The following is a 23212-nucleotide window of genomic DNA, read 5'->3' on the forward strand; positions in this document are numbered from 1 at the left end:
GCGATTGGCCTAGGGCGCTGTCGGTCAAGCCCAGAAAGTGCTTCCTGTGCCTGCGCGGATGGGCTCTGGGAAGTCTCGCTTGTGGGCACCGGATCAGGGGCGGTGGTGGTGGTAAGGACGGCCCCCGGCGTTTTGTGACACCCACACCCCCCCGCCTGCTTCCCCTGGTTCTCCCCCGGCTGGCGGCGACCGGCCACAGCTGCAGCGGGCTCGGGACGTGCGGCCTGGGTGAGTCCGGGTCGGGAGACCAGTGGGGCCGGGCGAGACCGCCGAGAGAGATTGCTAGCGCGTAACGATGCTGGTTTGGGGGGCCTGTGATTTCGTACAGCATCAGCGAGTGCATTTCTCTTTTAGCTTCTAAAGAAAAGACACACCTATTTCTAGGGACTCCAGGTTTAAGGGGGGGTAGGGGAGGAGTGGAGGAAGATAGCGTCTGCCTTTAGAGCTGCAGCGTTTCTTCATTGGAGCTACCGGAGCAGGATTCTGCGACCCTGGGGCGGTATCCTTTCCTAAGTTGGGCAGTTGCTTCGCATCCTCAGCATCAGCTTTTGTTTCGCTATCCCGGCCCCAAACTGTCTTTCCTCTTTTGATTGTTTTGTAGTTGGACATCTTTGAATCCCATCCTTACTGGCCTTGTGTCCTGCATCCCGAACCTCCGTTAATTAAAAAATAGTGACTGCATTATTTTTTTTAACCTGTCACTTTCATTAGGTCACCTTTCTTTGCAGTCCGTCATTATTTCTAAGAGTCTTCCTTATAATTTTATGACGACGCCAGCTTCCAGACGACTTCCATTGCACTACACGATCTCCCATCCAGAGTGTTCGCTTCCTACTTCTGCACCTCCTTCCAGGTCATGGTTTGGTTAGTTGCTTCATTGGTTTTTTTCCAGGAGATCTGGAAATTTCTCCTATAGGCTGTCATCGAGATCCATACAACCTCTGCACTTGTCCTTTGCTGATATTCTTCCCATTTTTTGCCACCGAATAGGCACAACCATTTCAAATGCCAAAGCTTTTAAGGTACAATGTGGCAAGAATTTCTGATACAGTTTTCGTACAGTTATTTTGGGACAGAGTTACCGTAATTTAGAGCTGCACTGTCTGGTATAGTAGCCAGTCGCCATAGGTAGCTATTGAGCATTTGAAATAGGCTAGATGTGCTCTGAGTGTACAATACACACCAGACTTTGGAGACATAGTATTAAAAAACGTAAAACATCTTACTAATAACTTTTATAGTAATGTTGAATTGATGATAATATTTTGGACATATTGGTTAAGTAGAATATTATTAAAATGAATTTCATCCCTTTCTTTACTTTTTTAATGTGACTACTGGAAAATTTTTAATTATTTATGTAGTTTATATTATATTTCTCTTGGACAGGATTGTGATTTTAAGTGATTTAAACGTAATTTCTGTCTCCCCTTATTTCCACTCCATATTCAAAGGACACGGCGAATTCTCTTGCGCCTCTGGGGTTATTAAAGGAAGTGGGTATTTAGGGCTCTAATCTAGACTCTTTGGGATCAAGCAGTGGTACCTAAATTGTGTTCTGACCCATCTCTTTTTTATTTTCACCCCAAATTCACTAGAACTAGAATCTGTTTCTGAACATGCAGTCCTTTGCCCTCGTACCTTAATCCTGTCCTCAGAATATCTGTTTAAGCATTTCTAAAACTTCTGTCTATTGTGGACATTTGTCGTTTCTGATAGACTTTGCAAACCAATTATCTAGTACCCATTGTTCCGTCAGTACTTAAGTGTGAGAAGCCTAATAGTCTTTACTAAATTAACTTTTCAGTTAAAAATACTGTTTTGCCAATCAAGTGGTGGCCTAAGTGCTCCTAACTTCTCACAGAAGTTGTATTTGAGTCCTGTATGATATACTGGTGGAGATCACCTTTTAAACCAACCATGTGATACATGTTTTTGAAAATGAGAAATTATTCTTAAAATATAATAATTTTGTTCGCAATAAACACTTTTATATAATTGCTTTTCAAAACGTAGTGCATCTTGGATTGATATAGACCGCTTCTCAGCTAAAGGGCACAGTAGAAACATGTCCTCCTAGAGGTTTCCATTCATTATTAGCTTTTCCCTTGTAGATTTTCCTTTAAGTAGTACATTTGTATTAATTGTGGAGAAATGAGAAAACATAGCTACTTAGATAATTAGCATATTATTTTAATGATATCTCAGGAAATCAGAAATTAGATGTTAGCAATTACAGAGAAATTAGAGATAGTTGCACTTTATTATATATGTAAATCAATCGTTGTTTTTCTTTATAACTGAAATCAGAAGTTTGATCACCCTCCTGCTTTCCTGGTCTGTTTATCCCAAAGTTTTGTGTGGTTTTGAGATGTTACTGGAAATAGTGATTTGTCTTAAAGTTGACTGGAACCCTTGTATATGAAAGATTTTTAAAAATATTATACCAATAGTTATTAAATTTTAATAGGTCCAATTCAAGAATTAAAGTTTGCCCTTTTGCTCTCTTCTTTTGGATTTGCTTGACAGTTTGTAGACACTCAAAGACTTTCGTCTTTTTGTAATGTTTTACAAATGGTGGAGGTTCATATGTTAGATGTGGATGTGGGCTTTTAAGAAATTAATTATTAACGTATTAACATTTGTATTTCAGAATTTTCCTGACACCTTGAACATGAGCCCCACACAATGGGACTTCCCTGTGGAATTATGTTGTCGGCCTATGGCTTTTGTTACTCTCACAGGCCTGGATGTGGTTTATAATGCTGTCCATCGAGCTGTCTGGGATGCTTTCTGTGCCAATCGGAGGGCTGATCGGGTACCGATTTCTTTCAAGGTGCTCCCAGGTGACCATGAGTATCCCAAATGTAGACCCAAGGTAATGACATTATGATTGCAAGGGGACTCTCCTTCTCCGTCTGTCTCTTTCTTTGCATGTGTGTATCTTTTCTGTTCCTATATCTGTGCAGGAAAACCCCTGAGTTTATCAAGGGTATGGTTATAGTGGTGCATGAAGAAAACTCCAGACGTTTTCCTGTATGTAATATGCTACAGATGTATCTAATAATCCCTTTTTTTTTTTACTCCAGAAGAATAATTACTTTATAATTATTAAGCTTTCTATCCTATGAGCCTAGATTTTCCATTTTTTATTTGTTGTTAAAAAGAGACCCCAAGGCTCCATAATTTTAACAAAGGCCTCTCTAAAAGGAAGGTCTCACCATTGCCAGTGTCATTATCAAATCCATAGTCTCTGCAGCTTGGTTTGATTTCACAGACATACTTTGAGCACTTGCTTTGGTTTAGAGTACCTGGAACTATGCAACAGGCTGGTGATAGAAATGTAAATAATACATACTCTCTGTCCTTGATGAGTTCTACATAAACTAAAACAGTGTATTCAGTGTGGAATAGGAGGGGTATTAAGTTCAAAACTGACTTTTAGAATGAACATCATGGTAGAGACTCTGATTTACTTAGAAAAAAATACTTAGAATGATGATAGTATGAATTAATAATAGCAGCTCATACACGTGTATTGCTTATTATGTCAATTTGCTTTTTAAGAAAGTTGTGTACATTGACTGATTTGTCATTTATTGTAATCTTTTCAGGTTGGTCTGAAAGTCAGTTAATAAGACACGTTGATTAAAATAAACTGCCTACTTTTTTTTCCCCCTAGAGCAATGTTTCTGACAGACTGGTCTTTGGACCAAGTATATCATCACCTGGGGTGTTTATTAAGCATGTCAATACTGGCTGTCCTCAGTTAAACTCGGGGGAGCATAGGACCTGTAGATTTGGTCACCTGCTGATTCTTTTGCATGTGTTTGAGACTCACACACCACAGACACAGTTTCATATATCCAGCGCCAGGAACTATGAGCTTTCTCTGAAACTGGGGGAGCAATAGCACCCCTGGCTCTTACACACTACTTTTAATGCGGTGTTTGTGTCAAGGAAGCCCAGCGACCCAGCAGGACGCACCCCTTTCCTCCTGGATTCATTCTTCAGAATCCTCATTTTCCTCCTGGTTCTCTCCTGAGTTCCCAAGGTGTTTTGTGTCAGACTTCCTTCCTGTCCTCTCTTTCCTCACGTGGAATAACCGTTGGACCAGCGTGAACTGGAGTAGTCTGGCCAGTGTGGGTGCTTTGGGGGTAGTTTGAGATTTCACCCGGCTTCTTCAGGGCATCCCCTCCCCACGACGTGGCACTTAGCACTGACCCCCAGTGACTGCCCTTACGCTTCTGTATTTAAGAATTGTCCTTCATTTTTTTCTTTCACCCACAAGTGAGGTGTAATGCCATCCTGGTGACACGACTCTGAAGCAGATGAAGCCATATTGGGTTTTAGAGAATATTTGAGCAGCTTTTACAAGAACGGAATCTGGGATGGGGAGGAATATAAGTAGAATTTATTGGGAAGAAGGCTGTTTACTTCCAGGGTATTTGAAAGCCTTGACATCATTAGAAATGCTTTGGCTTTGGTCAGTCTTTAAATGGAAACGGTACTGGCTCTAGGGTTGAGATTCTACCTCCAGTACTTGCTGGCTCTTACCTGATCTCTGTAAGCCTGAACGTCCTCATCTTAGAAATGCGGCGTGTGTATACTGAATGAGATAAATACAGAGAAAGTGCCTGCACTCCATAACAGGTGATTTCTGCTGCTCTTGTTGTCAGAATACCTCTTTTCAACTTTGGCTAATGTTTGCAGAGAACTTCGTATGAATGGTACATTCCCAAAGGGATCCTAAAGACAGGCTGGATGAATAAACATCTGAATCTGGTGCCAGCCCTGGTGGTTGTGTTCTACGAACTAGACTGGGATGAGCCCCAGTGGAAAGAAAAGCAGTCTGAGTGCGCGACCAGAGTGGAAATAGTTAGGTATGTCCCGTTTGTCAGGTTGACTGTGTTGGGTCAAACTCACATCTGGAGTTTACTGACATTTATCGAAGGCAGCTGAGTGCCGTTAAGTCTGCAGTGGTCATTTGGGGATCACTGGCCTCCAATGAAACCTGTTCACTTCCAACAGGTAGCATTAATATTAACTTAAGGAATGGTAAGCAATGTGAAGAAATTTCTAAGACAAATTGACCTGAAGTTCCAAATGCTTTTTCTTGCATTTATAATTTTTTTTGGGGGGGAGATATAGTGATTTGCTGTTTAGTCTCATAAAACACTTTTTGCTTTATCACCATTTATTTCAAAGTAATTCTTTTGGATGACTAATATATCACTATAAAGAAATAAGTTGCAGTGTAACTTTTACATTGAAGTATATGTTAAACTTTTGCCTTTAAAGCAGGTTTTTGTAAGGAACAGAAGCTTGATCTGAGATTATACTTTTAAATTTTAAATCATTGTGGCATGTGTGTTTCTTTGTATGTAGGAAAAGAGTTCCCCCAATCTTGGGGTTTTTAAGTTGCAGTTTGTTTTTCTTTGAATTGTCAAGCTTGTATTTTATGTAGTCTTGAATACATTTTTTAAGTTAAAACAGTTTAATTACTTAATTAATTTTATTGTTATTTTTCCACTGCAGGCAGAGTTTACAAGGGAGAAACACAAAAGTTGCAGTGGTTCTGATTCAGAAGAAAACCCCTTTGCCCCCAGGTAGCAAAAGGTTAATTAATAACCAATTGATTTGTGTATCCCCCCAATTCTTATTACCAGGAGGCATAGTTTTTAATGTTGAAATCTTTCATGCATTCAGTTATGGGAAATATGGTGTGTTAACTTTAAAAAGTACCAGTAATGCATGAGTAAATGCTTATTTTAAAAATTAAAAACATTAAAGAGTGTAGATCTTCTCAAGTCCTGCTGCCTGGTTCCCCTTCCCTCCAGGGAGGCACATGTCAATTGACAAAAGAGTTATTCACTTGATTTTTAAAAAAGAAGGTTTTTTGCTTATCTGAGATCTATTTGAAATTATATTCCTTACATAATATTTTTTTCTTAATTTGCAATAGAGCAAAGAAAAATGCTGCAGGATTTCTAGTTTCCTATAAGAAAATGGCCTGGTTTCAAATGCGTATTTCTTCTACCATCTCAGACTTGAGAAGCCAAAATACTATTTTTGTTTCTATCTTGAAACTTGAAGCATCTTAAATAGTTTTGGAAACAACTTTCATGAACTGTTGCTTCCATTTTTAGTTACAGTTATGCGGTATATCTGTTGGCATTACTCGGCCTGTCTTGGCCTAGTAGAAAATTCCAGTTTTCTCCTAACATATATGTACTGTGTAACTTCTAAGCACCCCACAGAGCTCTCAAGGATTCCAGGGGTCTTATAGACGTGGTGAAAAGTGGTTTGGGTTTTTTTTCTTAATTACATTGTCCTGATTTGGGGAAATGTCCATTTAGAAAAAATGCATTAATTATTTTCTCTCTTTATGGCACTTGTTGTCAACAGGAGAAGATGTCATTGCTTCAGAAAGGGCTGCAGCCTTGTGCAATGCGTGTGAACTCTCGGGGAAGTCTTTGTTTGTACTGCCCCATACAGACCACCTTGTGGGCTATATTATAAGGTAAATAACCTAGAATATATACTGAATCTTTTAAGTTTTGACTATTCCATTTTATTTCATTTTTTTACATATTTTTCTTAGATGTATTTAAACCCTTTGAATGCAGCTTCAGAACTCTGTTTTATTCTGAGGAGGAAGAACCTTGAAGTTCAATCCTTATCTGACTTTGAATTCAGCTTTCTTTCATGGCCTAGGAAGATACTTCTGATATGTACTTATTTTCACAAACAGAACTTTGAGTTGTTTATCCATCTCTGGGCAAATTTTCTTGGTTCCTCTGTAGTCTCATAGTTATAGAATGAAGCAGGATTTAATTTATACCAATGTTATTTTCACCTCATTTGCCAGTTCTCATTTTTGGTCCTTTTCCCATTATTTTCCTTAATCTTTAAACCCTAAATGTCAGAGTCACAAAAGGTAATTGAATCTAGTTGAGTATTAGATATTTGTTTCTTTCATACTTATAAAATTATAAAATAATAGGAGATTATTAGTGATTACCTAAGTTTTACAAATTACAAGAAAGTTATTTTTATCAGTTATTTCTTAGATTGTAAAATTTTAAATGGCTTTTGGTGGGTCTTCTTTTTAGATTTTTTAATCTAAAAATTTAGCTTATATTTTGCTTTACTTTTTATCTTAATCATGAAGTAAAGCAGACATTATCTCTGTCAGGATTTTACTTTCAGGTCTTATAAATATGATTCTTGAAACACTTTGGTTTAAAATAACTTCAGTGTTTGAATGTTGGTCTTTTTTTTTTTTGCGGTATGCGGGCCTCTCACTGCTGTGGCCTCTCCCATTGCGGAGCACAGGCTCTGGACGCACAGCCTCAGCGGCCATGGCTTACGGGCCCAGCCCCTCCGCGGCACGTGGGATCTTCCCGGACCGGGGCACGAACCCGTGTCCCCTGCATCGGCAGGCGGACTCTCAACCACTGCACCACCAGGGAAGCCCACTGAATGTTGGTCTCTTTTAACAGATTAGAAAACGCCTTTTATGAACATGCACAGACTTATTACTACACTGAGATTAGAAGAGTGAAATCTCATAAAGAATTTTTGAATAAAACAACACACCAGGTACGTGTCTTTTCCTAAAGAAGGAAATAATAGCGGCATTCTAGAGTAGATTATTCATCGTTGATTATTTTTGAGGAGATGATTTAATGTCTTTAATACTTTGATGTCTTTAAATGGCTTCTGTGCTTTTGAAGTTTTTTTTTAAAGCGTTTAAAAACTATTTTGTCTTTTGTCCTCTTTGCCTTTAAAGCTCTTGAAGACAGATTTTGGTAGCCTTCTTAACTACACTTGTTTACTGGAATAATTCTTGAACTTTAATTTTGGATATTTGCCTTCATACTTTTAGGTCTCCTCTTAAACATTATTGTAATTTTTACATTTTTAAGAGAATATATGTAATAATGATATTTTTTTCCATTCTTCTTTTCAGCTTTTATTTGTTAGACATCAGTTCAAAATAGCTTTCTTCAGTGAGTTGAAACAAGATACACAAAATGCTCTGAAGTAAGTTTCTAACAGTTGTCAAACTAATTTTTTCTTTATGTTAACAATAACATAGTAGTGGCAATTTCTGAATCTCAACCAAACTTTAAGTTTAAAACGTTTATGTTGGTTAGAGTCAGGTTTGTAATATTCACTTTAATTTTTCTAGTTAAATGGAATATATTTGAGCTTTTAAAAAATATATCCATTTTATTATCAGAAGTAAATTTTATAGTGTCCGAAAGCTTTCTGGTATAATTTAATTAAATTTCATGATCTAAAGAAACATATTAAAATTTTTCCCATTCTGTTACCTACTTCTTCTTTGTATACTCAGTAAAATCCTTGTGTTAAGACTGATTTTCAAAGTTTCATGTGTATTAAACATTATCTGAATCAGACTGAATTTCTTAATTTTTTTTCAGTTTATAATACCCGCCAGTAGCATCATTTTTCATTCTTTTTAAAATTTATTTATTTTTGGCTGCATTGGGTCTTCGTTGCTGCACACAGACTTTTCTCTAGTTGCGGCGAGCGGGGGCTATTCTTTGTTACGGTGCGCGGGCTTCTCATTGCAGTGGGCTCCTCTTGTTGCGGAGCATGGGCTCTAGGCATGCAGGCTTCAGTAGTTTCGGCACACAGGCTCAGTAGTTGTAGCACACAGGCTTAGTTGCTCCACAGCATGTTGGATCTTCCCTGACCAGGGCTCGAACCTGTGTCCCCTGCATTGGCAGGCAGATTCTTAACCACTGCACCACCGGGGAAGTCCCATTTTTCATTCTAAGGCTCTGCTTAGAGCTTTGAAGAGTAGTTGCAGATGTGTTGGCAGTGGTTAGGCATTTTATCCCTTTGCTTTTAATTTACTAAACACAATTTAATAAAACATCTCTTTCTAGCTTTAACTCAGTTTTTTAAGATTAACAGTGCCAGTGTAGCAAAAGGATAAAAACCAGCTATATATCCTAAAACTGGGGAGAGGCTAAATATACATGGGAGGGTGGAACAGAGAAATAAATAAGTCTGTCATTCAGAGGAATATTGCAGAAACCTCCTCTCTTTTGTTGCTAATGAGGTGCTAAGCACCAAATTGTGTTCTATAAATCTCAAACTTCATATAGTTTTAGTTGGTTTTAATGTAGTTCATTTTTTATCTGTGGTATTAGTGAAACACCCTCAATTCCAATTCTGTTCAAACACAGTTCTGGAAAGAAAAATGTTACGTGGAAAAGTTAGGAGCAAACACTTTTCTTTGGAGAAGACTGAGATTTTCTCATCACCTTCCATCTTCTATCAGACTTGCCTTTCTCACACTATTCTTTCCTTCAGCGCTAGCTGCCCTGAGGGTATCCGCACTGCAGCCCCTACCCGAGGCCAGTGACACCCGTTTCAGTTGTGGAGATACTTGGGTTTAAAGCTGTTGACCCATCTCTGTCTTGATAGCACCTTCTTCGCTAATACAATTTCTATTTGGGAAGCTCAACATGGTACTTTTAAAAAATACTAATTGTTTTTAACAATGTTAATTTTGTCATGTAACTCTGGACACTTTTCCACTTTCATTTTGCAGCTGAACTCCTATCAGTTATAGGCAGATGTTAATGACAGCAGTGTACAGTGGTTCTGTTCTTAGAGAAAAGTCATTGATTCCTCCCACACATAGTGAATCAATATATCATTTTTCAGGACATCAGAGATTGTTATGTATATGTTATTATTGAGCTGTTGAGTGCTAAGAAATGTTGAGTAAATATTGTTTCTGTTATTTCTAATAATTTTGCTCTTAGGAATCTTTTCTTAAAATTAATTTATATCATAATTAACTACCTTCCCCATGTCTATATTAGGAATTACAGGACTGCCTATAATCTTGTACATGAATTGAGAGCCCATGAAACTAATATTCTGGAAATTAAGACCATGGCAGGATTTATAAACTACAAGGTAATAGTTCTACTTCCAAATAAACAAAATTTGGCTTTAAATATTGGAGTATCTTTTTAAAGTTTGGAAATCCAGATGACTCACTTGCTCTGAAAAGTGAGTATTTGATGAATTATGCTATGCTATTTTATGTCCTTTATCTCCAGGAGCACCCTGGTTCTTAGCAGCCTAATTGTAATGCTTGGTTTTGAGCTATGGTCCCAGAGTTCTCATTTAGAGGAGTTTTATCTTGGTAAAACTCCTTGAGGAGGGTCTTTTGTTTGTTTTTAAGTGGGTGCAGGAGGGAGTGAGAAGAAAGCTGCCTACAGTATTGAATTTTATAAGCTGCAACTTATTAGAACTGGGTAAGCCTTCCTTGGTTTAATGGCCAGCCATAGAAAAGGTGTACCTATTCCCCTTAGAGAAAACTTTTATATCTGTTATGTGAGCATTTTAAAGTTGTATATGGTAGAAATAGACACCCCCAGAAGGCAGATGAGGCTTTGTCTTTTGCTTTTAATCTTTCCACACTCATCTTTTCAAGAGGCTGGCACTGGGTTAGTGATGTAAGGGTAGAGGGACACTTTGTTCACTGCATGTGTAAGTGTAAATTGGTACAGCTTCTACAGAGGCTATTTTTGCAATGACAGTGCAGATCTAAAGTGGATATTCCTTTTGACCTAGCAATTCCATTTTGGGAAATTTATCCCACATATGTGCTAAGACTTGCAAATCACATATGTAAGGATATTTATTGCCTCTTGTAATAGGAAAAGGTAGGAAACAACCCCACAATAACTGACTGGTCAATATAAATTATAACTCCAAACAACGAAATATTATACAACTATCGAGAATGAAGCAGCTCCGTGCATTGAAATGGAATGATATCCAAGGTATATTGTTAGGTGACAAAAGTAAGGCACAAAGCAGCATATTTAGTGTGATGCTATTTGTATAAAAATAATAGTTTATTTGTAAATGCACATACTTGTCTGTGGACAGAATATATCACCAAATGTATGCTGGGAGCTTGTTGCCTCTAGAGAGGGGAATTGGATGGCTGAGGGACAGGGATGGATGAGAGATTTAACTTTTCATGTATTCCCTTATACCTAAAAAAATAAAATTAAAAGTGGTAATAAGCATGTGGAAATAAATTTAGGCTTTGTTTCTTCTTTTTTTTCATTTACCCTACATACATATAGATTATTACTTTGAAATAACATCCCAGATAATTTTTCAAGAATTTCTGTAATCCTTGTTTGATATGGAGTCTACTGTGCTCTAATTGTTCTACAAAAAATCTTTTGCTTTCTGACAGTTCTAAAACTAGAAAGTTAATCTGTCCTTTCTCAGTTACCTGTTGCAAATACTTCATTTTTGCCCGTCTTTATGCCCTTCATTGGGTTTAATATTTCTTTATTCTATACTTTAAAAAACTTTGTAAGGTATAGAATAGATTCATCACAAATAGTGAATAATTTTATTCATGAATCAAAGGGACATCCTCTGTTTTTAGCATAACCTTTGTAATAGAGAAAATCAGTTCTGTTGCACTTCAGTTCTACTGAACTTCAGAGAAGGAAATTCCATACTCTTTTTAAAGTTAGTCTCAATTTTTATATATTTTTAAATGAATACGCCTTTTGACTTTGGTTTTCTTCTTTACTTTGGGGTTGATTTTACATCTTCCAGATCTGTAGGCTGTGTTTTCAGCACAACACGCCACTGGACGCAATTGCTCAGTTCCGAAAGCACATCGACTTGTGTAAGAAAAAAATCGGAAGTGCAGAGTTGTCTTTTGAGCATGCTGCATGGATGTCTAAACAGTATGTTTTAAATTATATTTTCAGAATGTTTTTTAAACAAATACTTGGGGTTTGGAGGAATGGAGTAAGCATGGACTTTGGTTCTAAATCGAACTAAGATTTTTGTCAGTAAGTAGGTTTTTAATGATCCACCATAAGTATGTTCCCAGTAATGGTAGATACTGATTCATACAGTTTCTTAATGGAAATTAGCTAGTTCCTGGGACCATCTCTTTCATTCAATATATATATATATCAAGTTTCCACCATGTGTCTAGACACCGAGAATATAGCAGTGAATAGACAGTATCCCTACTGACATGGAACTTGCCCTCTGAGACTGATGACTAAAAATTGCTAAAATGAAAATTTTCCCAGAAACATGGATGTATTTGAGTGGTGGGAACTATGTTGACATCTGGCTTGATGGTATATTTATAAAGACCTGCTAACACAGAGGAGTTGACTTAAAGAATTTTTCTGTAACCTACGATTAGTGTGTTAGTATTTACAATGAAATCCCCACAATTAATAGTTCAGCAGTAGCATTATTTTGATACAGTCTGCTGAGGTTATGGTTCCTGGATGAATAACTACTAGAAGTAAGCTGCTTTTTCTTTCCTTTTTCTTTTTCATTCCATTTTTTTATTTCTTGATTTTTTTTTTCTTTAAGATTCCAGGCCTTTGGAGATTTATTTGATGAAGCTATCAAGTTGGGGTTGACAGCTATTCAAACTCAGAATCCTGGTTTCTATTACCAGCAGGCAGCATACTATGCCCAGGAGCGGAAACAGCTTACGAAAACCCTCTGTAACCATGAAGTAAGTCACTGACTCCTGTATTAGCTGGCATTTAGGAAATCTATTAACCTTCTCTTGAAAGAAGATAATGCTGATTGGTGTTGATAATTTTTTCCAAGCCTTTGCATGTAACAAGTTTTTATCTTTTATATTTTCAGGAATTAGGATTATTTTCAGTTTTAGCCTGAGTACTCTATTTTCACCTGTGAATTAAGCAGAAGTTTTTCTTTGAAGAACTGATTTATGATTAGCGATAAGTCAGTGATTTAGAGGAGAGAAAGTTACTTTAAAATAAAAGCCACAGTTTAGTCCATGCCATACTGTAAATCCATTGTTTTGTTTCTGTGATCACTGCTAGAGTTTGAAGGACACTGAGAAATGTGCTTTATGTTGACCCACTGGAGAGCATAACATTGGCCTTCTTTCTCTTCCTGGGGTTCTCCATGGAAAACTCTAAAGAATCTATTTGAGAATGTTAACTGCATATTTTCTTAAACTTGACATTTCATTTTGCCTTTCTCTTGGATGATTATATTTAAATACCAGTTTCCCCATAAGCACCTTTAAAATAAGAACATGGTGTGTGTATATAGATAGAGATATTTACATTCACATAGTTATATCAGTTTATTTTCACTTAAAACCTCAGATTTCTTCTCTGAAGATAGGTGAATTTTAACAACAGTGCTACTTAAAAAACTTCAAAAAAAAAAAACAGTTTGCATATTAGTACTTTAAATGCTTGGATTTTTTTCCCCTTAAATCATGATATACCTAGACTATTTTCTACCATGTTATTTGTATATGATGTATAATTTCATTGCATGTATTATATTTTAAAAGTTTGGCATATTATATTTGAGCACAGTATTTTAAAAGGTGATTAAAACTGGGTCTTGTATGGCTATGAGAAAATGGGCATTAGCAAATATTGGCTGGAATGTAAAATAATATTCTGTCAAGTAATAAATTAAGAAGCCTCAAAATCATGCCTTTCTTTTGACCCAGAATTTCATATTCAGGAAGCCTAAGACAGGTAAGAGATCCTAAGAGATAAGTATTAAAATTTATTTATAGAGTTGTTCTGACAGATTTATTAATTGTAATGTAAAATAAAAATAACAGTGTGAACAGCTATAGGGAATCTGTTACAATGTGGAACAGCAGGCAGCCAAGAAAAATAACATTTTGGAAGAATCTTTAATGATATGGTGAGATATACAGAATGTATTTAAAAGAAAAAAGCAGGTTGAAAAATTATTTCAGCTGATGACGAATAAACGTTTGCATACAAAATCTGGAAGAATAATGTATATACATTGTTAACCGTGGTAGTAGCTCTATAGGTAATTTAAATTTTTATCATTTTCCTTTTGGACGTTTTCTGCATTTTTTTAACAATTACTTGTATTACATTTTGGTTTTAGAGGGAAAAGTTATAAAAAAGAAAAGCGGTATAAATTTGTAAATTCTGGTGCCAAAAGTATCCTCCCCCCATCAATACCAAGACTTAATACACATGCAATAAAAAAGGAAAATAGTGTCTTCTTTTGAAAACTCCTATAACATTATTTTTATTTGCACAAAAAACACTTATACATATGGAATAACCATCAAATTTAATTTGTAATGTAGTTTTACTGGTTTATAAATTAAAAGAAAATGTAGAGCAGTTAGTTACTATGAAATCATTTGTCAGAATCAGGTTGATTTATTCAATTTAATTTTTATAAGACTACCTAATATTAAATGAAACATTTCTTGTTTAATTTTATGGAAATTTAATTTATGTTAAAATATTCACAACTTTGATATTTGAATGTGTTATTCATATTTATGAAAGCTTTTTTATTCTAACAAAGATCAAGGGAGAGTTGGTCTTGATGGGCTGTGTTTTGATTTACAGGCTTCTGTAGCGCACCCCAGTCCTGATCCCCTAGAAACACAGACAGGAGTTCTTGATTTCTATGGACAGCGACCATGGCGACAAGGAATCCTAAGTAAATAATTTTTTCCTCTTTCCCTTCCTCTCAACCTCAAAAGCACAAGGTTGCTATCATAATTTTTCCATGGCTGCACAACATAATAACAAATTATGTTGAGGTAGGGCTTCCCTGGTGGCGCAGTGGTTGAGAGTCCGCCTGCCGATGCAGGGGACACAGGTTCATGCCCCGGTCCGGGAAGATCCCACATGCCACGGAGCGGCTGGGCCCGTGAGCCATGGCCGCTGAGCCTGCACGTCCGGAGCCTGTGCTCCGCAATGGGAGAGGCCACAACAGTGAGAGGCCCGCGTACCACAAAAAAAAAAAAAATATGTTGAGGTAAAAATATGTGCTTTTTAAACACTTTTTAAGACCTACTTTAAAAATGTGTTGTTTTTATCACTACGTCTTAGAATGACTTATAATTAAAGATGTAGATGTGACTAAAATATTTGGACATCTGTTGTCTTAAATGACACAGTTAGTAAGCCACTCTGGTCTATTTAAATATTTTAATTCCAGTTAAGTTTAACGATTTTTTTATGTTTGACATTTTAGAACATCATTACCTGAACCACCTTAAAAATGATTTCTCTATCTTTTTTGTTTTATACACACTTAATTTGAGCAGTTTCTGTGGCCATTAAACTTTTTGTTAAGAAATTATTTACTTTAATCTACAGGAAATGTATTTTGTCTAGAAAATGATATTGGTATTACTTTTGAGGTGGTTGATTCCACTGGGCAAAAGAGTACAGAGCTCAGTAACGTACCCTTCAGAACAGAGACCACAGAGAAGATTCCATGCTAATAAAGCTGTCTGTTAGAATCTTTAGAATTCTAGAAAGTTTAAGAATCTTAAGTACATTGTATACGAAGGACTCAGGGAGTGTACCCGTCCAGTGTTCGTGTGAAGGATTTGTGTTAAATGAGCTATCTAAAATGGGTTGTGTCCTATCTTATACAGGTTTTGATCTTTCTGATCCTGAAAAAGAGAAGGTGGGGATTCTTGCCATTCAGCTGAAGGAGAGAAGTGTTGTTCACTCTGTAAGTCTTTTTTCCAGTATAAACTATTTTTTACAGTATTCCAGGAAAACATGAGATTATTTTTATTGGAATGTTTCACATTTTATCTTTTCTAACAGGAAATAATAATAACTCTTCTGAGCAATGCTGTTGCACAATTTAAGAAATATAAGTGTCCAAGAATGAAAAGTCATCTGAGTAGGTATCCATAACATGCCACAACTTTGTGCAACTTTGAGTAATTTTAAATTATGTTCATACAGTCTTTTTTCCTTTATAGTGGTTCAAATGGGAGAGGAATATTATTATGCAAAGGATTATACCAAAGCTTTGAAGTGAGTTCTGTTCACTATTTATTTTTACAAGTATTCTGATTCTCTTGCAGCAGAATTAGCATGGAAATCTGTATTGAAGGATTTATTATTTCCATATTTATTCCTACTTCTATTAAACACCATTTCCGTGATATTTTTTCGAGTATTGTCTGCAGGTACAGTCATTATCAGAGTCTAAGGAAACCTCACATTTACCTAATGTGAAAATACCTGTTAAACTATTTCAGTAAGATTTTTTGAAGTTTATATAAAATGAGTAAAGCACTTTTATTTTAGTTTCTCCATGAACTATTCAAACCCTTCCTCGTGAAGCTGTCTTGGCCCGTCTGACATTTTGTCCTCTGTCAGGTTGCTGGATTATGTGATGTGTGATTATCGGAGTGAAGGATGGTGGACCCTGCTCACGTCTATACTGACCACAGCTCTGAAGTGTTCCTACCTCATGGCCCAACTGAAAGATTACATCACTTATTCCCTAGAACTCCTTGGAAGAGGTAACTCGATGTTCTTTCAGTAAAATTCTGAATCTTTACAATTACATAGCATCTTTAAGCTTCTTTAAATTGGAAGAATAATTCAGTGTCAAATATCTGGTAGTACTGTTATCACATGCAAGTCACTTTGCGGAGTGAAGAGGTTTTATACTTTATTGGAACTTATTAGAGTTCAAGGTCTTATTGTAGTTGAGAAAAATCTGCCTTTTTAAAATATGACATAAAATAATTTTTCACATAGAGTTCAAACGCACATACATAAGGCATTGGGGCTGACTTTTAGGAAGCTGTGCTGTCAGTTTTCCAGAGTTGTGCTTAGCCATCTTAGAAGAGAGATTTATCGGGCTTCCCTGGTGGCGCGGTGGTTGACAGTCCGCCTGCCGATGGAGGGGACGCGGGTTCGTGCCCCGGTCCGGGAAGATCCCACGTGCCACGGAGCGGCTGGGCCCGTGAGCCATGGCCGCTGAGCCTGTGCGTCCGGAGCCTGTGCTCTGCAACGGGAGAGGCCACAGCAGTGAGAGGCCCGTGTACCGCAAAAAAAAAGAAAAAAAAAAAGAAGAGAGATTTATCTGCAGGGTTTTAATACCTGAAATGGGGGTAGTGGGCTTACTTGCCTGTCTTATAGTTCTAATTTTCTTCCTTCTTCCTTCCTATTAGCTTCAACTCTGAAAGATGACCAGAAATCTCGGATAGAGAAGAACCTCATAAACGTTTTAATGGTAGGCTGGAATTCTTTATATAACATCTGTATCTGGATGTGTGTATATTATAAAACTAGCTGAACAGATGTTTAACTCCATGTTGGCACAGAATGAAAGTCCTGCTCCTGAACCTGACTGTGACATATTAGCTGTGAAAACTGCTCAGAAGCTGTGGGCGGACCGAATTTCTCTGGCCGGCAGCAATCTTTTCACAATAGGCGTACAGGACTTTGTGCCATTTGGTGGGTAACCAACGTCTACAGTATTATTTTAGAGAAATCGTCCTTATTTCTACAAAATAAATAGACACAGAATAATGAAGTCAAAGAATTTTCCAAGTACGGTCACTTTGTAGATGAACTGTGTGGTTTTTTTTGTTTTTTTTTTTTTAATTTTCTGCCCATCGACTTTAAAGATGGTCAAAATTTTAAATACTTAGTTGAGGTCTTAACGTTTACTCTGTTCGTTTGTAGTTCAGATGTTATTTGAAATGCATTTGGAAAGACAGTTATTTAAAAAGTTTATGCTTTATTGTCTAGGCAGGTATTTTGAAATAAGTTAAAAATAACAAAATGGTTCTTTTTTCTTTAAAATCCTATGTCAGTTACATTTTAGGGGGAACCATGTTTTTAAAATTAGAGAGGTTTTGGAGCTAGAGTTTATTTAAATTTGGCTTGATTTATGTCTTTTGAAATGCTTCAGGTGCAGAAGTCAGTAAGAATATCCAGTGTAGCTGTTTTCTTTCTGAAGAGCAGATGTGGACCAGAGAATAATGTGTGTGTGTCTAGCGTGTCTGGTGGTGTCTGACTCGGCCCTTTTTGTTTCATTTCTAGTGCAATGCAAAGCCAAGTTCCACGCCCCAAGTTTTCATGTCGACGTTCCCGTGCAGTTCGATATTTATCTGAAGGCTGACTGCCCACATCCCATTAGGTTTTCTAAGCTCTGTGTCAGCTTTAATAATCAGGTAATGGCACCTTTTAAGGTGTTTTTACCATGTGTGTATCTTATTTTAGCTTATTAAATGAGGTAAAATGTGCTTAGTGAATTTTAGGTCTTAATGGTTTCATATTAACAAATGTATTTTGATAGAGTCTATTTAAGAATAATTGTATTTATAGTTCTCAACTTCTGTATCCACAATTCAAGTTTTATACTTTTCTATTCTAATTTTTGTTTTCACTCCCTGCTTAGGAAACCTGAGAACTTTGTCTACACATAGACAAAAAGTTTTGTAACATGTATCTTGAATTTCAAATAAGATATATTCAGAATGAATATAATTTTCAAAACCATTTGTTTTATTCTAACATTGGTATTAGCTTTATATTATAAAACTGTTATATGTTTGATGTTAAAGCAATGAAAGTGGAATAGATGGATATAAAGTAGAAAGTAAATGTGTGTTCCTCCAATTCCATTCCTTAGGGGGCGTCACAATTAACTTCGTGAATAGTCTAGACATCTTACGTGCACGCATATATAAGCAACTTTTTTCTCCAGAATTGGGATCGTACTATATTTCCTACATTTGAACATTTTTATAGTGTGATGTAGTCAAGTGCTTGATTACATTCTGTTTCAGTTATAAGCTCACTTCTAATTTTCTGGTCACACAGAAAGTGTACTGAGCTGTAACCAGCAAGCATTTATTGAGAGTTACAATATTCTTAGCATCATGGTGAACCTGAAAAAGTTTAGCATGTATCAACCCCACTAAAATATAAGCGTTTTGGGAGCAAGGCCAGGACTGGCTCACAGATGGCCTAAATGTGTGTGTAGCCTAGAAATACTGTTATGGCAGGCATGCTGGAGAAAAGAGGAAGTTTCAAAATTGAAGATGCAATTAAGATAGGTTTAAAAAGATGAGAGGGAAAGGATGTGTTTGGCAATGAGGAAACGCTGAATGGAAACAGGAGTGAATGTTCTGTGTTTTTGGGCAAGTGAAGACAGCAGCCTCACGAGAGCAGAGGGATCATAGGTGGGGTGAGTGGGAGTCAGGCTGGGTGGCTTAGAGGAACCTGGAGAGTTAAGCAGAGTCAGTCTGGGAAGTATCAATAGAAGCCTTTTAAGATGGATTTATTCATTCATTTATTCGTTATCTATCTGTTTATTTATTGAATGGTGGTAAAGAAAGAATGTTATCGGTTTAAATAGGTTTTTTTTTGACTCATAAGAACTGAGCAATGTCCCTGTAATAGAATTGGTTAAATGAACCTGGGTCACTTGAAGATTAGTATGTTTTATTCAACTTCAAACCATTACCCAAGGATTCCAATTATTTTGAGAATTTTAAAGCAAGAGCATGAAATTTATGTTTAAGAAACTTTATTCCAGTAGCAAAATAGAGGGAAAGAAATGATATTTTAGAAACCAGAGGCTCTTTGTATGAACCCAGGTACAAAAGTATGAGGATTTGGATTAGCATGCTAGTGATGGGAATGGAGATAAAGGGATAAGAGGCATTTAAAAATAGGTAAGTTTGGATTGCTGAGTGTATACAGAGGATACAGAATGGGGATAGGATGGATAAAGGATGGGCTATTTGGTTTTTGCAGGCCCAAAACAGTTTGTTTATTTTTCCAGCTTTATTGAGATATGGCATATAAAATTATGTAAGTTTAAAGTGTACATGATGATTTGATACACATATTTTGCGAAATGATTACCAAAGTAAGGTTAGTTAACACATGCATCACCTGACATAATCACCTTTTTGTTGTTGTCTTTGTGAGAACATTTAGGATCTACTCTTTTAGCAACATGCAAGTAAATAATACAGTAATTATAGTCCCCATGCCATACATTAGATCCCCAAAACTTATTTGTCTGATAACTGGAAGTTTATACCCTTTGACCGACATCTTCCCATTTCTGCCAACGCCAAGCATATGGCAATCCTCATTCTACTCTCTGTTTCTATGAGTTCCATTTCTATAAGTTGTAGATTCCACATATAAGTAAGATCATACAGTATTAGGACAGGAGCTTTGTATGTGCTGTTTCTTATGCTTGGATTGGTCTTCCTTCCTCTTTTATTTGCTTAGTTCCTCCTCATGTTTTATCCTTTTAAAAGCCTCACTTCCTCAGGGACACCTCGCCTGACCTACATGACTGATTGACCTAGCCAGGCTCACATAACCCTTCATAGTACTTGTCACAGCTGTGGTTTCACTCTTGTCATGTGATTATTTGGTAAATTGCTTGTTTTTCTTACTAGAATGTAAGCTCCAAGAGGACAGATATTTTTTTTTTCACTCACTGTGAAATATTCTAAATCTGGAATTTAGAGGGTCAAGGAAGGCACTCTCATTTTACCTTTCACATCATAGCCTACTATTGCATTTCTTTTCCTTCCTTCTTTTTCCCTTTTAGCAACACAGACCACATCTGTAATTAAACTAATAAAAATATTAAAATGAAATATAAAGCAATTTGTTTTTAAAGTTGTATTCTGAATATATATTATTTGAAATGCAGGATGCAAATCACAAAGAAAAAAGTAGCGGGTACGAGGCTTCATAAGCCTGGAATAGAAATGAAAATTAGAAGGAAGGTATAAAACTTAACTGTATTAGAATCTTCTGTGAAGATAATTCACCTGCTGGGATAGAAGATGGCTCTTGGAAAGTTCTCAGTATTTATTGAAAGGATGAGAATGGTGATCCCTTAGATATGTATATGAAAGATGTCTCTGTTTATTCATCTGTAAGGAGTGTGCTTTTCTGGGAAGGTAGCTTGAAGTGATAGTGGAATTATCCCTGAGACAATTGTGGATATAAGCTTTTAGTTAAGGAATAGGTCAGAATTAGAAGTTTTTATGTGGGAGATATTAGCACAGAGGTGCCGAATACGTAGACATGGATAGACTTTGCAGTGAAGTAAACATAAAGAGAAAAGCAAAACCAAAAGCTAAGGACTGAAACTTTTGGAACCTCTGAATTAGGGGAACAAGAGGGAAAAAAGACCTTTGAGGGAAAAGCAGGAGAGTGAGAAACAGGAGCTATTATAGTGTCACAGAAGCCAGGTAAAAAGGAAGCTCTTTAAGAAAAGATGATAGTAGCATCCGACGCAAAACAAAAAGTCTTTGTTTCTGTCTCCAGGAAAGGGATGGCTAAATAAATGTTTTCAGAGGTCAGCTTCTGTGTGAACCGTCTTTATCTTGTGGCAGCAGTGAGTGGTTAACTGCTACCATCTGGCATAAAAATACTTTTTCTTTTATTAATAGAAAATTCATAATGCTTCAGTATCAGTGCAGTTAACCTTAACAAGCTCCAAGTAATTCGGTGTTTAGTGTTAGCAAAACATATGACATTTGAGTTCATAAACCATGACCCTTGCTCACCTCTTTTTCAGGAATACAACCAGTTCTGTGTAATCGAAGAAGCATCCAAAGCGAGTGACGTTTTAGAAAATTTGACTCAGGGAAAGATGTGCTTAGTTCCTGGTAAAACAAGGAAGTTTTTATTTAAATTTGTGGCAAAAACTGAAGATGTGGGAAAGAAAATTGAGGTTAGTTATGAAATGTGTTTAAAAAATATTTTAAGTGATGAAATAATGTGTATGTCAGAAAAAATTATAATAAAAATAATACAGAAGTTTATTAAGTAAAAAATGAAAATCTTCCACTTGGACTTCCCAAGGGAACCCATTCATTATGGTTTTTTGGTAGGTTTCCCTTCAGTGAGAATATGTTTTTTTGTTTTTTTTTCTTGCGGTACACGGGTCTCTCACTGTTGTGGCCTCTCCCGTTGCGGAGCACAGGCTCTGGACACGCAGGCTCAGCGGCCATGGCTCACGGGCCCATCTGCTCCGCGGCATGTGGGATCTTCCCAGACCGGGGCACGAACCTGTGTCCTCTGCATCGGCAGGCAGACTCTCAACCACTGCACCACCAGGGAAGCCCAGTGAGAATATGTTATACGTAATATTCAGTAGTTGGCTTTTTTCACTTGATAGTGATATATTAGACATCATTTCCTGTTAGTACATGAGACCAACCTCATTTTTAATGGCTGCATAATCAGCTAAGGAATTTTAAACTGTATATATATATATATATATATATATAGTAATTATATTTAATAATTATAATGTAGTAATTATATTTTGTAAAATATGACATAATTCACACTAAAGAGCTATATCATTTTGACCTTTAAACATTGCTGATTGCATATTTTTAAAGAAAAAATGAAGATATATACTTCAAAGGATTCATTTAATGTAGATAATTAAAATGGCTTTCAGAAATACGTGATGGAAGTCATATTTTTATTGAGCATAAACTCTGAGCCAAGCTACATGGGTTTCAATGCCAGCTTTCTGGCTCACCTGCTTGTGGCCCTGGGCCACTTGACCTCTTTGCGTCTCCATTTCTTCATCTGTAAAGTGGGGATAGTAACATTACCTACTTCTCAGTGTTTCATGAGAATTAAATCAGTTAGTTAACGTAAATCTCCTGGGATAGTGACTAGGACGAGGTGAGCACTCATGAAGTGCTGCTCTCCCATGGCTGGAACGGGAATGGTCGGCTAACGTGAACTAGAGACCATTTCCAAGACAGAAACTTAAGGCTGTACCCCTATGTTCTCATAACAATTTCTGTGAATCTGTTGATTTTATTATTTACCAATATCCAGAGTTTTTGCTTATTCATTAAAAAAAAAACTCTGCATGATTTTGGCTAAATCCCTCGTGACATGTTTTAATTTTTTACAAGGTACCTAAGGAAGCCTACCAGGTGTAAATCATAATTAATAATACTATTTTGAGTATGTTTGTTAAGGGATTTAGTGGAAAGGACATTTATTCAGTTAATAAAGAATTTCATTGCTAATACTGTTGATGTCGTCGGGAAGAATACGTGTGGCCACTAGGAGTTAGCTTGTGAGTATGTTAACGGTTAGCAGAACATTCATTGATTTCACTCAGCAGCCACTACTGCAGTGTCTGCTCCTTCAGCCACCACGCCGAGCACTGGGATAGCAGCACCTCACCGTCGTGTCCGAGCTGGGGAGTCAGCTCATTATCCTTGTTTAAAGGTGAAGAGGTTGAAACTCCACACACGGCTAGCCAGTGTCACAGCTGAGAAGGGTCTGGGATTGGACTCCCACAG

The 23212-nt window shown here is 36.8% G+C and overlaps 1 protein-coding gene across 2 annotated transcripts in view; it reads left to right on the plus strand.

The window, feature by feature from the left end:
- Positions 1-58: 58 nt before the first annotated feature.
- The window catches only part of TRAPPC11 (trafficking protein particle complex subunit 11), a 40135-nt gene continuing 16981 nt past the window's right edge, over positions 59-23212 (plus strand). Inside the window, exons 1-20 of one of the 2 annotated variants that reach the window (XM_060291533.1) lie at positions 250-499; positions 712-864; positions 2654-2878; positions 4714-4883; positions 5539-5609; positions 6409-6523; positions 7506-7605; positions 7976-8049; positions 9873-9969; positions 11647-11780; positions 12433-12580; positions 14466-14559; positions 15509-15588; positions 15687-15765; positions 15848-15902; positions 16251-16396; positions 17054-17115; positions 17207-17339; positions 17931-18061; positions 21451-21606. In XM_060291533.1, coding sequence (XP_060147516.1) covers positions 2675-2878; positions 4714-4883; positions 5539-5609; positions 6409-6523; positions 7506-7605; positions 7976-8049; positions 9873-9969; positions 11647-11780; positions 12433-12580; positions 14466-14559; positions 15509-15588; positions 15687-15765; positions 15848-15902; positions 16251-16396; positions 17054-17115; positions 17207-17339; positions 17931-18061; positions 21451-21606 — 2049 coding nt within the window. In that variant the 5' untranslated portion in view covers positions 250-499; positions 712-864; positions 2654-2674. Of the gene's footprint in view, positions 229-249; positions 500-711; positions 865-2653; positions 2879-4713; positions 4884-5538; positions 5610-6408; positions 6524-7505; positions 7606-7975; positions 8050-9872; positions 9970-11646; positions 11781-12432; positions 12581-14465; positions 14560-15508; positions 15589-15686; positions 15766-15847; positions 15903-16250; positions 16397-17053; positions 17116-17206; positions 17340-17930; positions 18062-21450; positions 21607-23212 lie in introns of those variants that run through there. The other variant, XM_030830747.2, reaches the window with a different exon arrangement.

Source organism: Globicephala melas, chromosome 21, assembly GCF_963455315.2.
Source record: "Globicephala melas chromosome 21, mGloMel1.2, whole genome shotgun sequence".
NCBI lineage: Eukaryota > Metazoa > Chordata > Mammalia > Artiodactyla > Delphinidae > Globicephala > Globicephala melas.